Raw genomic sequence first — 15,716 nt, 5'->3', positions numbered from 1 at the left:
TAATTTATTTTTTTGAGATGGAGTTTCGCTCTTGTTGCCCAGGCTGGAGTGAAATGGCACGATCTCGGCTCTCAGCTCACTGCAATCTCCGCCTCCTGGGTTTGAGCAATTCTCCTGCTTTGACCTCTCAAGTAGCTGGGATTAGAGGCATGCGCCATCATGTTTGGCTAATTTTGTACTTTTAGTAGACACAGGGTTTCACCATGTTAGTCAGGCTGGTCTCAAACTCCTGACCTCAGGTGATCCACCTGCCTCAGCCTTCCAAAGTGCTGAGATTACAGGTGTGAGCCACTGCACCTGGCTTTTGTTTCAGTTTTTTACATTTGCTTTTCTTAATTCATTTTTTTGAGACAGAGTTTCACTCTGTCTTTCAGGCTAGCATACAGTGGTACAATCGTGGCTCACTGTAGCCTGGAACTCCGGGGCTCAGGAATGCTCCCACTTCAGCCTCTGGAGTAGCTGGGAGTACAGGCCCATGCTGCCATGCTCAGGTGATTTTTAAACTTCTTTGTGGAGATGGTATCTCTAGGTCTTACTGTGTTGCCCAGGCTGGTCTTGAACTCCTGGCCTCAAGCACTCCTTCTGCCTTGGCCTCCCAAAGTGTTGGGATTACAGGTGTGAGCCACCACGACCAACTAGTGAATGAATAAATGATATGTGTTATGGTGACCAAGTCAGTGGAGACAGGTACCTCTGGCTGTGAGAGAATTAGTTTAGGTCTGGGCAATAACCTAATCCAGCCAGAATATTGCTGTGCCTGTTCACACTGTAATTATGACTTTATAGATTTTACCTGTTAGTTTCAGGGCTCTTTTATATTCATTAGAGTTTCATAATAATCCTGTGTGGGAGACAGAACAGAAAGTGTTATCATCATTTTCCGATGAAGAAATAGGATCAGGGACACTGAGACCTACCAAAGTTACATAATACCAGTAGTAGAAATGGGACTTCAGCACAGGCCTCTTGACTCTTTCTGGGACCTGGAAGCTCCTGGAAATTCTAGGCTAACTGGATTCTGATCTCCCTGTCCCGCAGACTCGGAGCTGATGTCTGTGCTGTTCTGCGGCTCTCTGGTCCACTCAAGGAGCAGTATGCTCAGGTAGGTGGTGCTCTGTGGCATCCGGTGTGTTGGGCGGGGCCGGCTCCAGGACTTTGGAGCTGTGGCTGCTGCCTTAGTCACTGGCATGATCCCCGTCACCACTGCTGGCAGGGTGGTGGCCAGCTCTTGGTTTTCTGTGAGTGGACGTTGTGGGGGCATTTTCAGCTTATATTTCTTTCCTAATAGCCTCCCTCCCTTCAGAGTGAGTTCAAGAAGGTGTGCCCAGGAAAGGCTGTCGACACTCGAGTTGGCGGCTCTGATGCTGTGTGATTAGTAAGGACCTGACTGTGCCTCCTCACACCACCCTCTCACTCAGCTGGCCTGACACAGCCCCTGGAACTTTGTTCCTAGAAATTTAGTACAGGCTGAGCATAGTGGCACACGCCTGTAATCCCAGCACTTTGGGAGGCCAAGGCAGGTGGATTGCTTGAGTCCAGGAGTTAGAGACCAGCCTGGCCAACACAGTGAAACCTCATCTCTGTTTCTTTTAAAAAAAATTTTTTTTAAAGTAAACAACAACACACAAAAAAGAAATTTAGTCCCATAAGTTGTCAAAATATATCATTAAGTGGGGGGGAAAAAAAGCCAGTACCAAGATGTAGAACAGTATGTAGAGAATGCTACATTTGTCTAAAACTGAAGAGGCACTTTGTGACCAAGAATTGTAAAGGAATTCTAAGTGTATCTGCTCATATATTCGGCTATTTAACAAGTGTTTACGGGGTCCCTGTCTCATGTTCAGCACTGTTCCAGGTGCTTGGGATGTGTTCCTGCACTGCATGGGAAAGACACGTTAGAAATTGTACCGTTGGTTGCCCCCAGGGAGGGGACAGGGTGAGAGAGATTTTTCACTGTAAATTAATGTGTATCTTTGAATTTTGAACCACATGGATTAAAAAAAATAGGATCATTAAAATAGAATAAAAAAAAATAAGTCAATAGGAACTCTCAGAATCTTAGACTTCGGAAAGAGAACCTGGAAGGCAAGATCAGCCTCCCACATGGTGAGGAGCCCTCTTGTTGCCCACATTTTGCCCTTGGCCTCTAGGTGCACCCTTCTGGGACATGTGCTCTGGCCCCTCCCTTGGCCTGAGTGTGGCCTCCAGAACCACATAAAATGAATTGTCCCCCCTTCTGTGTGCCAGCTCTGCCTCCATGGGAAGCATTGGGTCATCTCTCAGCAGCTGAACAGACCCATTCATAGGGTGGCAGCCTGAGGAATTGTAAGAATAACTAAATTAAGTCATTTAATTTTTTTTCCTTTTGAGACAAGGTCTTGCTGTGTAGTGCAGGCTGGAGTACAGTGGCGCATAATGGCTCACTGCAGCCTTGACCTCCTGGGCTCAAGTAATCCTCCCACTTCAGCTTCCCAAGTAGCTAGGAATACAGGTGCACGCCACTATGCCTGGCTAAGTTTAAATTTTTTTTTGTAGAGATGGGAGTCTCATTATGTTGCCCAGGCTGGTCTCCAACTCCTGGGCTCAAGCGATCCTCCCACTGTGGCCTCCCAAAGTGCTAGGATTTGGGTGCGAGCTACTTTGCCTGGCCTGGTTTTCAAAAATTTTAAGCAGGAATCTTTCCCAAATGAAACTGGATACAGAATTTCTTTGTATCCAGGAGACAGACTGGAAGTGACTCTGCAAGGTGGTGGGTTGGTGGTGGGGAGATGGGAGGAAGGAAGGGGTGAAGGGAAAGGCACTGAGCCTTCCCTAGTGGGGCTTAGGCACTTCCAGAGGCTCCCAGGATCACTTTCAAAACCGATCTTCCAAAGTTCACAGATAGGTCTTGCTTCTGTCCTACTGAGTCAGACTGGTGGGGTTGGGTGGGGGCAGGAGGAGGAAGGAGCAGGAGTTTGCATTTTTATTTATTTATTTATTTGAGATGGAGTCTCGCTGTGTCACCCAGGCTGGAGTGCAGTGGCGCGATCTTGGCTCACTGCAACATCCACCTCCTGGGTTCAAGCAGTTCTACTGCCTTAGCTTCCTGAATAGCTGGGATTATAGCCATGCGCCATCACACCTGGGTAATTTTTTTGTATTTTTAGTAGAGACATGGTTTCACCATATTGGTCAGGCTGGTCTCAAACTGCTGACCTTGTGATCTGCCCACTTTGGCCTCCCAGAGTGCAGAGTGCTGGGATTAGTGAGCCACCACGCCTGGCCAATTTGCACTTTTTTTTTTTTTTTTTTTTTGAGTCGGAGTCTCACTTTGTTGCCCAGGCTGGAGTGCAGTGGCGCCATCTCAGCCCACTGCAAGCTCTGCCTCCTGGGTTCATGCCATTCTCTTGCCTCAGCCTCCTGAGTAGCTGGGACTACAGGCGGCCGCCATCACGCCTAGCTAATTTTTTTGTATTTTTGGTGGAGACAGGGTTTCACCATGTTAGCCAGGATAGTCTCTATCTCCTGACCTCATGATCCCTGCCGCCTTGGCCTCCCAAAGTGCTGGGGGATTACAGGCGTGAGCCACCGCACCTGGCCCCAATTTGCATTTTTAAAACCTCCATGGAAGATTCTGATAGGCCAGACTGCCCTTGCTCTGTGGAAGTCCAGCACCACTCTATCCCCTACTCCCATTAAAAAGGAAAACCAAAATGAAATGTTCATGCATTGATTTCCTAAGTCACAAGGGGAAATATAAACGACAAGCAGACCACGATATTCCTGGAGGGAAACCAGTTCAGGAGCAGGAGGTGGCTACTGACCTCCTCTTGCAGCAAGGGGAGCAGGTGGGTGATCAAGAAATTGAGAGCCTGAGGGGAGAAAGTCTTGCTGCAGTGAGCTCATGGAGGAGCCAGAACCTGAACTGGGTGATGCTTTTCAGACCCCTCCTATCCTGGATCCCTTTAGATGGACCCCTCTGCTTGAGAAGGGGAGAAAGGAGCTCCCCAGGTGGTCAGAGTAGCCTCTCCTGCCTGGGGGGTCCTCTGGGTGTGGGAAGCCTTGCACGTAAGCGCCCAGAGCTAAATGGAGTGATGCCGTTTCAGCAAAGGCGCCAGGAATTTGGGGATGGGAAGGGATAAGGGGGAGAGGAAGGAGACACAATCTCCGTGGGATTTGGGATGGGGACAAACAATGCTAGTGGGAGGACATGGAGTGCAGGAGTTTTTTTTTTTTCCCTCAGATTTCCCACTTTAGTTGAAGGCTAAAACTTTGCCCAGGGGATGCAAACTAATTTCAGGATTAGTTTAAGCCAGAAATAATTGGGAAGGTAAAACTTGCAAAAGAGAAACCACGCCACACATTTCAAAGACAAATTGAAACAATTTCTGGATTATCCCCAGACCTTTCTTCTGTCTACCAGTGATCGGGATTTCTTAGTTGCTGGGGCTCTTTCCCTTGCAGACCTTTGTTCTGGCTGAAACCTCATTAATCCTTGCATCAGCCTTGGGAGAGGCAGGTCAGGGTGAGGGATGGCTCTTCTGCTGTTTTAGGAGAGACCACTGAGGTTGAAAGGCTGGTGATATAGACATAATGTCCTTTGGGCAGGAGCATGGCTTGAACTTCCAGAGACTCCTGGACGCCAGCACCTACAAGGAGGCCTTTCGAAAGGACATGATCCGCTGGGGAGAGGAGAAACGCCAGGCTGACCCAGGCTTCTTTTGCAGGAAGATTGTGGAGGGCATCTCTCAGCCCATCTGGGTAAGAGGGCTCCATGGCAGCATGAAGAACACCTGTTTCCCGAGCTCTTTGCTGTGTCCATCTCTCTCTGTCTCCACTGCCACCGTCCTGGCCCAAGCCCCCACCATTTCTGGCCTGGACAATCGCCGTAGCCTCCACGCTGGTCTGTAGCTGTGGCTCTTGCCCTCTGTGTTCTATTCATTACACAGCAGCCAGACTGACATTTTATTATTTATTTATTTATTTATTTATTTTTGAGATGGAGTCTCACTCTTGTCGCCCAGGCTGGAGTGCAGTGGTGCAATCTTGGCTCGCTGCAGCCTCCGCCTCCTGGGTTCAAGTGATTCTTCTGCCTCAGCCTCCCAAGCAGCTGGGATTGCAGTTTTTTGTATTTTTAGTAGAGATGGGTTTTCACCATGTTGGCCAGGCTGGTCTCGAACTTTTGACCTCAGGTGATCCACCCACCTCAGCCTCCCAAAATGCTGGGATTATAGATGTGAGCCACTGCGTGCAGCCCAGACTGACCTTTTAAAAACATGAACCAAGTGACGTCACTCTTCTGTTTAGAATACTTTGAGGCTTCTCGTTCTCATGTTCTGTTTAGAATACTTTGGTGGCTTCCCGTTGTTCTCATGAACAAAATGAAAATCCTTCACATGAACTTCTGGGCCTTGTGTGATCCAGTTTCTGCTACCTTTTTAGCCTCCTTACTCCTTGAGCTGCAGCAACACTGGCCTTCTTGGTCCTCAAGTCAGTTGACCTCCTTCTGGAATCAGGGCCTTTGCACATGCCCTTCCACCTGTCTGGACTGCCCTTTCTTTCTCTCTTTCCCTGGTTAGCTTCAGCTCAGTTGACATGACACCTCCACAGGGAAGCCTTCCCTAATATTCAAGTCTTAACTGGTGCTCCCTGGCAGGTGCTCCTGTATCACCCTACCCTTTTTCTTCCTCATTCATTCTGCCAGTGAATATTGAGTATCCACTTCTGCCAGGTGTGGTTGCAGGTTCTGGGGATATATTGGTGCAAAAATGCAATGAAGTCTCTTCCTTCAGGGAGCTTACATTACAGCTGAGGGTGGTGGGGAGATAGGCACAGAATAAATACAGAATATATCAGGCAGAGGTAAATACTAAGGAGTAAAATAAAGTAGGCCTAGGATATGAGGAGAGATAGGGAAGCGCTGATGTTTTGTTAAGGGTGCCTGGGAAGGCCACACTGATATGATGATGTTTGAGGAAGACCTGAAGGAAATAAGGGATAACTGAATGGATATCTGGGGAAGTAGCTTTCCAGAGAGAGGAGGAAGTGCAGAGGCTTGAGTGGTGAGTGTGCCTGGTGTGTCTGAGGACAAGCCAGGTGGCCAGAGTGGGTGAGGGTGAGTGGTGGGAGGTCCGGTCAGACTTCCCAGGGAGGACCTTTGGGAGAGCTGGGATTTTATTCTGAGTGAGATGGGAGTCACTACAGGGTTCTTAGTAGAGGAGAGACATGATCTGATTTAAGATTGAGAAGGCTGGCCCAACTGCTGTGGGGAAGATGGGAGCAGAAGCACAGGGACCGGGTGGAGTATTTTTTTTTTTTTTTTTTTTGAGACAGAGTCTCACTCCATCACCCAGGCTGGAGTGCAGTGACGCGATTGAGGCTCACTGTACCCTATGCCTCATGGGTTTAAGCGATTCTCATGCCTCAGCCTCTTGAGTAGCTGGGATTACAGGCATGTGCCATCATGCCCAACTAATTTTTGTGTATTTTTAGTTGAGACGGGGTTTTGCCATATGGCAAAATTCAAACTCCTGACTTAAAGTGATCCACCCACCTCGGCCTCCCAAGGTGCTGGGATTATAGGCGGGAGCCACCACGCCTGGCCAGGACCTTTCTGTAACAGACAAAATGACTATGGTTGGGGCGCAGAGGGAAGTGAAGGTAGAGTGGAAATAAGGGGTCGATTTTGCATGTATTTTGAAGAGAAAACCAACAGGATTTGCCCATGGGTTGGCTGTGGGGTGTGAGAGACTATACCAAGGATTTTGTTCTGAGCAGGTGGACAAATATAGAATTATCATTTCCTAAGACAGGGAAGGTTGGAAGGTACAGGATTGGAGAGGAAATCAGGAGTTGAGTCTCAGCCGTGTTGAGGTTGAGACACTTGTTGACATGCACTTTAATCACACGGTTATTTGATCACTGAACATCTGTTCAGTGTCTCCCACTAGACTGTAAGCTCTGAGAGGGCAGGCACAGGGTCTGTTTTGCTCACCACTCTAGCCTTAGCACCTAGCACAGTGCCCAGCACACAGTAGGTACTTGCTGTAATACTTGCTTAATTGGATGAATGAACTTGTCAGCAGCACTGCCTGACATGTAGTCAGCACTCAGTGGCGTATATTCAATGAATGAGTGAATCCGTGAATAGTGAGTCTAGCTGCTGACTTGCTCATGAAGATGTGGGGTAGAGCCACACCCCACACTGCCCTGGGTTCTGGAGTCCCCCACCTCCCCTCACTTCTAGCATCCTGTCCTGTTGGTCACCTGTGTCCCTCCCCTGCAGTTGGTGAGTGACACACGGAGAGTGTCTGACATCCAGTGGTTTCGAGAGGCCTATGGGGCCATGACGCAGACTGTCCGCGTCGTAGCGTTGGAGCAGAGCCGACAGCAGCGGGGCTGGGTGTTCACGCCAGGTGAGCCACTCCATGTGTAGGGCGCAGGAGGACACAGGCTACCCACCATGTGGTTTGTCTCCCTGGCAGGCCTGGGGAAAGTGAGTGAGGGATGATAAAGGAGAATCTGAGGCCTCCTGATTAGGGAGTAGCATGGTGGAGGAGGTCCTGGGGGTCAAGGTTCTCTTGGCTTAACCTAGGCTATCTTCTCATGGCCAATGGGCTGCTTTGGTAGTCTGGCTGGGACCCACCCCCATGGTTCTTCACCTTTGCTTTCCAGCCCTGTAGGGGCTGACAGTGGTCAGGGGCAAACCTGACAAAGCTCACTTCTTTTTAACACAGTAGTGGAGTTAGAAGTTAGTAGTGGAGAGTAAGTTCTGCTGGGAGCTTCAATGGTGCAAGCCCAGGACCCGCTCTGTGGGCTTCAGAAACACAACTCAACGCTTCCTTCCTGCCCTAGATCACTGTGACTTGGAGCAGTTCAGATCCAATGGGTATGACCACTGCTAATGCTACTCATTTCTGGAGCACTCACATGGTCCAGGCCTGTGCTAAGCATTTTATATGCACTGTCTCACTTTACCATCAAAACAGATTCAGCAGGTAGATGCTGTTATTAGTTTACTCATGGTCAGATGAGGCCCTGGCCTGAAAGGTTAAGTCTTTTTCCCAGGGTCACAAAGAGTGAGAGGAGGAGCTGGCCTCCTGACCCTCTGCTTCTAACTCTGGCACATGCTGCCTCCTGAGGGGACTGAATTGGACAGATTTAGGGATAGAAAAGGACACAACCACCTTGACAGAAAATGAAAACACAGTCGTGTGTGGTTTTAGATGACCGGATTCACCCTCTGTAGGCAGTAGCAAGTGAAGAACTAAGTCAGGAGGGATCAGCTGGGGGGCCCAGGTGGCTGTGGGCTGCTGAACCTGCCATCGCAGTATTTCAGGGGTAGGGAGGTGCCTTCTGGGTGAGTAGTCCTTAGCTCTGGGGTAGCAGAGGAGAGGCCGGGAGGGCCCACTCCAGCTGGGGCTAGCAGCCTCGAAGACTGGTATCTGTCTGGAGGGCTGGGGCCTGACCTCGCCATGCTTCCTTCACAGGGGTGGACGACGCTGAGTCAGAATGTGGCCTGGACAACTTTGGGGGCTTTGACTGGGTCATCGAGAACCATGGAGATGAACAGCGCCTGGAGGAGCAGTTGGAGAACCTGATAGAATTTATCCGCTCCAGACTGTAGTCGCTAGGTTCTAGGAGTCAGCTGGGGCCTGCTGCGGTGGGAGTGGGGCTGACTCTGCAAGATGAGGGGTCCCCTGATCCTGGCCAAGGTGAGGAACAGACAGAGGGGGGTCTAGATTCTGAGGGTGTTGGTGGATGTTGGGCAAGGCAGGAAACTTCTGGAGACCTCATTTTCTCCATGGGGAAGACAGCCATGCTCTTCAGGAGGAGACTCCAAGGGCAAAGGAGGGTGACTTGGCTGTGCTTGAAGGAGAAACCCTGCTGTCTCCCCAGCGCCAGTCCCCTCAGCCTGTGGCAGCCTTGCATCCCGACTGGATGTTCTCAGCCCCTTGTTCTGGGCAAGAACCCAGGGCTCCCCAGTGTGGATACTAATAAACCTCTTTGGAGCACACTCTCAGAGCTGCTTATCTCTCATTTCCCTGATGCCAACCTGGCTTGGGTGGGGTTTAGAAGGCCTTAGGGTGTCATGGTGGCTGGGAGGGGGTCCCTGTTCCAACTCCCACCTGGCTAGAATGTATCCTGCAGAGGTTGACCTATGCTGCACCCCATAGGCAACAGGCCTGTTTATGTTGGAGGTGGGATTGGGTTGAGGGCTTTACCCTCTGGGATAGCCCCATGAAAGGCTGTGATCCACAGAAAGTGCCACCAGCAAGTGCTCCATCCCCCCCTTTTTTTTGTTTGAGACAGGGTCTTATTCTGTCACCCAGGCTGGCATGCAGTGGCGTGATCATAGCTCATTGCAGCCTTGACCTCCTGGGCTCAAGCAATCCTGCCTCAGCTTGCTAAGTAGCTGGGTCTACAGGCACACACCACTACATTCGGCTAATTTTTTTCATTTTTAGTTGAGACAAAGTTTTGATCTGTTGCTCAGGCTGGTCTCGAACTCCTGAACTTAAGCAATGCTCCCACCTTGGCCTCCTAAAGTGTTGGGATTACAAGTGTGAGCCACCATGCCCGACCCTGCCCTTGTAATTTATATAGCCTTTTATAATTTCCAGATTTCTTCTAGATTCTTCATAGCCACCCCCTGAAATGGGCGAGGATAGGATTTTCATCTGCATTTAGCAGATGCCAAGAACTCAGAGAAGTGAAACAGCTTCTCCAGGGTTAGAGGGCTTAGTAAGTGTCAGTGCTGCGTGGAACCCAGGCCACTAGACTCCTCATCAGTCCCCTTCTGCACATTCCCATGGGTGTGGTACAAAGTCCCAAAGCTCCTTGCTGTCCCCAGGCCAAGCCTAAGCCCTCCAACTCTGGCCCGGGCTACGTAATCCTCCCACAAATTGTGTTCTCACAGATAAGGGGACAGCCAAAGAAATTACAGTTTCAGTGTGATCCAAACTGAATTTTGTATATTTCTGCCCAGATCTCCTCTGCTCTGCTGCCATCATCCTTGCTGGGTGCCAGGCACTGGGGACATAAAGATGAACAGGTCACAGGACTGTTCCTTAAGGAGCTCTTGATCTCTATCAGAAATAGACAGCCCCCAGGTGCCCAGGAGCCTGGAGGCAGTGCCAAAGACAACTTCAGTTCTTTGGGAAGGAGGGTGGGCTTCCATGACACCCCAGGCCTGCCGTGCCAGGGTGAGCACTGACCCCTTGTCCCAGGGGCACTGCTGTTGCTGCTTGGAAATCCCTCTCTGGAGCTGGAGCAAATGATTGTGAACAATCCCAGTCATGAAAATGTCCAGAAGTTACTGGGGCCAACTCTGATGAATGTGGGAGGCAAAGTTTTTGGGTTACAAACCTTAACGAGTATAAAGGGGCCGGGGTGGGGTGGCTCATGCCTGTAATACCAGCACTTTGGGAGGCCAAGGAGGGTGGATAATTTGAGGTCAGGCATTCAAGACCAACCTGGCCAACATGGTAAAACCCCGTCTCTACCAAAAATACAAAAATTAGCTGGGCATGGTGGCAGGTGCCTGTAATCCTAGCTACTCAGGAGGCTGAGGCAGGAGAATTGCTTGAACCTGGGAGGCAGAGATCTTGCCACTGCACTCCAGCCTGGGCAACAGAGTGAGACTGTCTCTGAGAAAAAAAGAAGGGCAGGAAGGACACAATCAAACCAGGGAGAATGTAGAGTCCATGGGGCCAGCTAAGAGGCTTCTGCAATATTCCAAGCAAGAAGTAGCACAGGCTGATGGAGAGAGGGTCACTGGAAAGCAGATGGGTAAGTGGTGGCATTCAACCTTGTTTCGGACCCAACCCATCTGATACCAGGCATATTCCCATCAGTGAAACTGGCTCACTGCCTGAAGGGGAGCAGAGGTTCCAGGCACAGAAGCCCAGTCAGAACCTCCGGGTTGGAGGTGAGGAAACACCTACTGCATGGCATCATTACCTGCTTGATTCCAGCATGTCTTCTGTGGTCCTGTCTAACCATGCATTCAATCACCTCCACTTCCTGAGCACCTGCTGTGGCTCTCAGAGCTAGGGACATAGCTGTAAGAGAGACATGGGCCCTGCAATCACGGAGTTTACCTTTCAGAAAGAGTCCTAGACAGGGTAGGTTCCACAGAACTTGGGGACCGATTAGCCACAGCAGCTGGGGAGATGGAGGAGTTCAAACTTGTGCCAGAAACCCTGGGTTTTGTCACCTTCCCTGAGGGGGGTGTCTTCAGCACGTGGGAATGTGGTGGTACCTTCTCAGTTTGGAGGCCAGTGAATCCCTGCCTTCATAGGCGATGAGGGTCAAAGCTCCGGATGGATGTGAACCTATCAAGTGTGGTGCTGGGGTTGATGCAGACAGGGGGTTAGGGACTGGTAGGTCTCCTGTGTCCTCCGGGAGGGGTGCTGCCCTGCTTTCTTGGCTCTGGGTATTTAGAGGAGTCACAGGATTATGACTTGGGAAGCCAGTGGGTCTGTCTACGTTGTGACAGGTTGGTACTGATGCCTCTTAAAATAGGAAGCCCAGTGTCTGCTGGATTCGAAGTTCATAATTTTTTTTTTTTTTTTTTTTTTTTTTTGAGATGGAGTCTCACTCTGTCACCCAGGCTGGACCAGGCTGGAGTGCAGTGGCACAATCTCAGCTCACTGCAACCTCCACCTCCTGGGTTCCAGCGATTCTCTTGCTTCAGTCTCCTGAGTAGCTGGGATTACAGGCTCCCGCCACCATGTCCAGCTAATTTTTGTATTTTTGGTGGAGATGAGGTTTCACCATGTTGGCCAGGCAGGTCTCGAACTCCTCGAACTCCTGACCTCAGATGATCCACCCATCTTGGCCTCCCAAAGTGCTGGGATTACAGGCGTGAGCCACTGCGCCCAGCCTCATAATTTTTTCTTTTTTTTTTTTTAAGCAAGGTGTTGCTCTGTTGCCTGGATTGGAGTGCAGTGGTGCAATCACAGCTCATTGCAGCCCCAACCTCCTGGGCCTAGGTGATCTTACTATCTCAGCTTCTTGAGTATCTGCAACCACAGGTGTGTACCACCATGCCCAGCTAATTAAAAAAAAAAAATTTTTTTTTAGAGATGGGGTCTCGCTGTGTTGCCCAGGCTGGTCTTGAAGTCTTGGGCCGAAGTGATCCTTCTGCTTTGGCTTCCCAAAGTGCTAGGATTACAGGCATAAGCCACTGCGCCCAGCCCATATTTTTTTAAACTGATATTTCCCTAAATATAAAAACCAAGAATAACTCTGACTTTTGACACCGTATGTTATGGTGAGAGCCTTAGCTGCTTTTTATTTCAAGACATTCTCCCCACCTTACTGCTACAGGTTGACCATTCCGAGTCCAAAAATCTGAAACCTGAGATGCTCCAAAGTCCAAAACTTTTTGAGCCTTGATAAGATGTTTCCCAAAGGAAACGATCAGTGGGGCATTTTGTATTTTGTATTTTTGGATTTGGGATGCTCAGCTGGCAAGTATAATGCAACTATTTTAAAATAAAAATCAGAAATTCAAAACACTTCTGGTCCCCAGCATTTTGGATAAGGGATACTCAACCTATAGTCTTTGCTAACTTTGTCTGTGGTTATAATCAGAGTATTAAGCTACTTATTTATTTTTTTCTTTAAGACAGAGTCTCCCTCTGTCACCCAGGCTAGAATGCAGTGGCATGATTATAGCTCACTGCAGCCTCCAAATCCTGGACTCAAGTGATCCTCCCGCCTCAGCCTCTGGAGTAGCTAGGACTAAGATACGCGCCACCATGCTTGGCTAATTTAAAATTTTTTTTGTAGAGATGGGGTCTCGCTATGTTGCCAGGGCTGGTCTTGAACTTCTAGCTTCAAACGAAGCTTCCACTTTGGCCTCCCAAACTGCTGGAATTACAGGCATGGGCCACCATGCCTGGCCAAGTTATTTTTAATATTATGTGTCTGTTATTTTACTACTACTTTTTTTTAAATTTATTACCTACCCATGAATGTATGTAGATGTTATTTAATCATGATTTATAACACTAACAGCCTAAGAATTTATCATTATATTTCTAAACAACTTTATTGAACTATAATTAAAATATAATAACTACATGTATTTAAAATGTACAATTTAGGTGGGGCACGGTGGCTAACACCTGTAATCCCAGCACTTTGGGAGGCTGAGGTGGATGGATCACTTGAGGTCAGGAATTCGAGACCAGCCTGGCTAACACGGTGAAACCCTGTCTCTACTAAAATACAAAAATTAGCTGGGTATGGTGGTGTGTGCCTGTAATCCCAGCTACTTGGGTGGCTGAGGCAGGAGAATCGCTTGAGTCAGGAGGTGGAGGTTGCAGTGAGCCAAGATGGCCCCACTGCACTCTAGCCTGGACAACAGAGTAAGGCTCCGTCTCAAAAAAAAAAAAAAGTACAGTTTACTGAGTTTTGACATATGTATACATATGTGAAACCACAGTACAATCACCGTGGACATATTCATCACTTTCAAACATTTCCTCATGTTCCCTTGTAATTCCTCTTCTCACCTCTCCCTGATTCTCCACCCTCACCTCCAAGAAACCACTGGTCTGCTTTCTGTCTCTGTGGATGTTCATATTTTCAAGGATTTTATATAAAGAATAGTAAAATTTGGCCGGATGCAGTGGCTCATGCCTGTAATCCCTTTGGGAGGCCAAGGCAGGCAGATCACCTGAGGTCGGGAATTCAAGACTAGCCTGGCTAACATGGTGAAACCCCGTCTCTACTAAAAACAATAATAAAAAAAATTAGCCAGGTGTGGTGGCTAATGCCTGTAGCCCCAGCTACGTGGGAGGCTGAGGTAGGAGAATCGCTTGAACCAGGGAGGCGGAGGTTGCAGTGGGCTGAGATCGTGCCACTGCACTCCAGCCTGAGTGACAGAGCCATACTGCATCTCAAAAAAAAAAAGATTAATAAAGTTTTATACAAAGAACAGTATATATTCTTTATTGTCTGGTGTCTTTCATGGAATGTAATTATTTTGAGGTTCATCCACCTCAAATTGATGGTATCAGTAGCTCATTCCTTTTTCTTATTGGTATGTGGTATGAATATACCACAGTTGTTTACCAGTTCACCTGTTGATGAATATTTGGGTTGTTTCTAGTGTTTGGATATGACAAATAAAGCAACTATACACATTCATGTACAACATGTATAAGTCTTTGTGTGGACATGTGCTTTCATTTCTCTCAGGTAAATATCTTTTCAACTTTTTTTTTTTTTAAGACAGAGTTTCACTCTTATTGCCCAGGCTGGAGTGCAATGATGCAATCTTGGCTCACCGCAACCTCTGCCTCCCAAGTTCACACAATTCTCCCGCCTCAGCCTCCTGAGTAGCTTGGATTACAGGCATGCACCACTAAGCCCGGCTAATTTTGTAGTTTTAGTAGAGACGGGGCTTCTCCATGTTGGTCAGGCTGGTCTCAAACTCCCGACCTAAGGTGATCCACTCACCTCGGCCTCCCAAAGTGCTGGGATTACAGGCATGAGCCACCGCGCCCAGCCGACTTTTGTTTTTGAGACAGTCCTGCTCTGTCGCCCAGGCTGGAATGCAGTGACAGGATCTCAGCTCACTGCAACCTCCACCTCCTGGGCTCAAGCGATTCTTCTGCCTCAGCCTCCTGAGTAGCTGGGACTACAGGTGCCTGCCACCATGCCCAGCTGCTTTTTGTTTTTTTGTAGAGACTGGGTTTTGCCTTGTTTGCCCAGGGTGACCTTGAACTCCTGGGCTCAAGCAATCTGCCTGCCTTAGCCTCCTAAAGTGCTGGGACCACAGGTATGAGCCACCGGGCCTGGCTTAACTTTATTTTTGGAGACTGTGTCTCACTCTGTTGCTCGGGATGGAGTGCAGTGGCATGATCATGGCTCACTGCAGCCTCGACCCCCCTGGGCTCAAGTGATCCTCCCATCTCAGCCTCCCGAGTAGCTGGTACTACAAGCATAAACCACCATGCCCGGCTAAATATTTTTGTGTTTTGTACACAGGGTGTCTCCATGTTGCTCAGGCTGGTCTCAAACTTCTGGGCTCAAGCATTCCTGAGCCCAGGAGTTTGCCAGACTGAGGCCTGCCTCATCCTCCCAAAGTGCTGGGATTATAGGCATGAGCCACTATGCCCAGCCATCTTTTTAACTTTTCTTTTTTTTTTTTTTTGAGACGGAGTTTTGGTCTTTTTGCCCAGGCTGGAGTGTGATGGCGTGATCTTGGCTCACTGCAACCTCTGCCTCCCGGGTTCAAATGATACTCCTGCCTCAGCCTCCCGAGTAGCTGGGATTACAGGCATGTGCCACCACACCCGGCTAATTTCTGTATTTTTAGTAGAGAGGGGGTTTCGCCATGTTGTCAGGCTGATCTCGAACTCCTGGCCTCAGGTGATCTGCCCACCTTGGCCTCCCAAAGTGGTGGGATTACAGACGTGAGCCACTGTGCCCAGCTTTAACTTTTTTTTTTGAGACGGAGTTTTGCTCTTGTTGCCCGGGCTGGATTCAATGGTGTAATCTCAGCTCACTGCGACCTCTGCCTCCTGGGTTCAAGTGATTCTCCTGCCTCAGCCTCCTAAGTAGCTGGAATTACAGGTACCGGCTACCATGCCTGGCTAATTTTTTGTATTTAGTAGAGACAGGGTTTCACCATGTTGGTCAGTCTGGTCTCAAACTCCGGACCTCAGGTGATCCATCCGCCTTGGTCTCCCAAAGTGTTGTGATTACAGGCATGAGCC

At 49.0% G+C, this 15,716-nt stretch overlaps 1 protein-coding gene across 4 annotated transcripts in view; it reads left to right on the top strand.

Annotated features, from left to right (window-relative positions):
- The window catches only part of PMVK (phosphomevalonate kinase), a 12,731-nt gene extending 3,733 nt beyond the window's left edge, over positions 1-8,998 (top strand). The window contains exons 2-5 of one of the 4 annotated variants that reach the window (XM_023213865.2): positions 1,039-1,102; positions 4,588-4,740; positions 7,265-7,394; positions 8,469-8,998. In XM_023213865.2, coding sequence (XP_023069633.1) covers positions 1,039-1,102; positions 4,588-4,740; positions 7,265-7,394; positions 8,469-8,605 — 484 coding nt within the window. In that variant the 3' untranslated portion in view covers positions 8,606-8,998. Of the gene's footprint in view, positions 1-1,038; positions 1,103-4,587; positions 4,741-7,264; positions 7,395-8,468 lie in introns of those variants that run through there. The other 3 variants (XM_023213867.3, XM_023213868.1, XM_023213866.3) reach the window with 3 other exon arrangements.
- The last annotated feature ends 6,718 nt before the right edge of the window (positions 8,999-15,716 follow it).

The sequence above is a fragment of the Piliocolobus tephrosceles genome, chromosome 1 (assembly GCF_002776525.5).
Source record: "Piliocolobus tephrosceles isolate RC106 chromosome 1, ASM277652v3, whole genome shotgun sequence".
NCBI lineage: Eukaryota > Metazoa > Chordata > Mammalia > Primates > Cercopithecidae > Piliocolobus > Piliocolobus tephrosceles.
The sequence above is the reverse complement of the archived record's forward strand: the minus strand, read 5'-3'. Positions and strand labels throughout refer to the sequence as shown.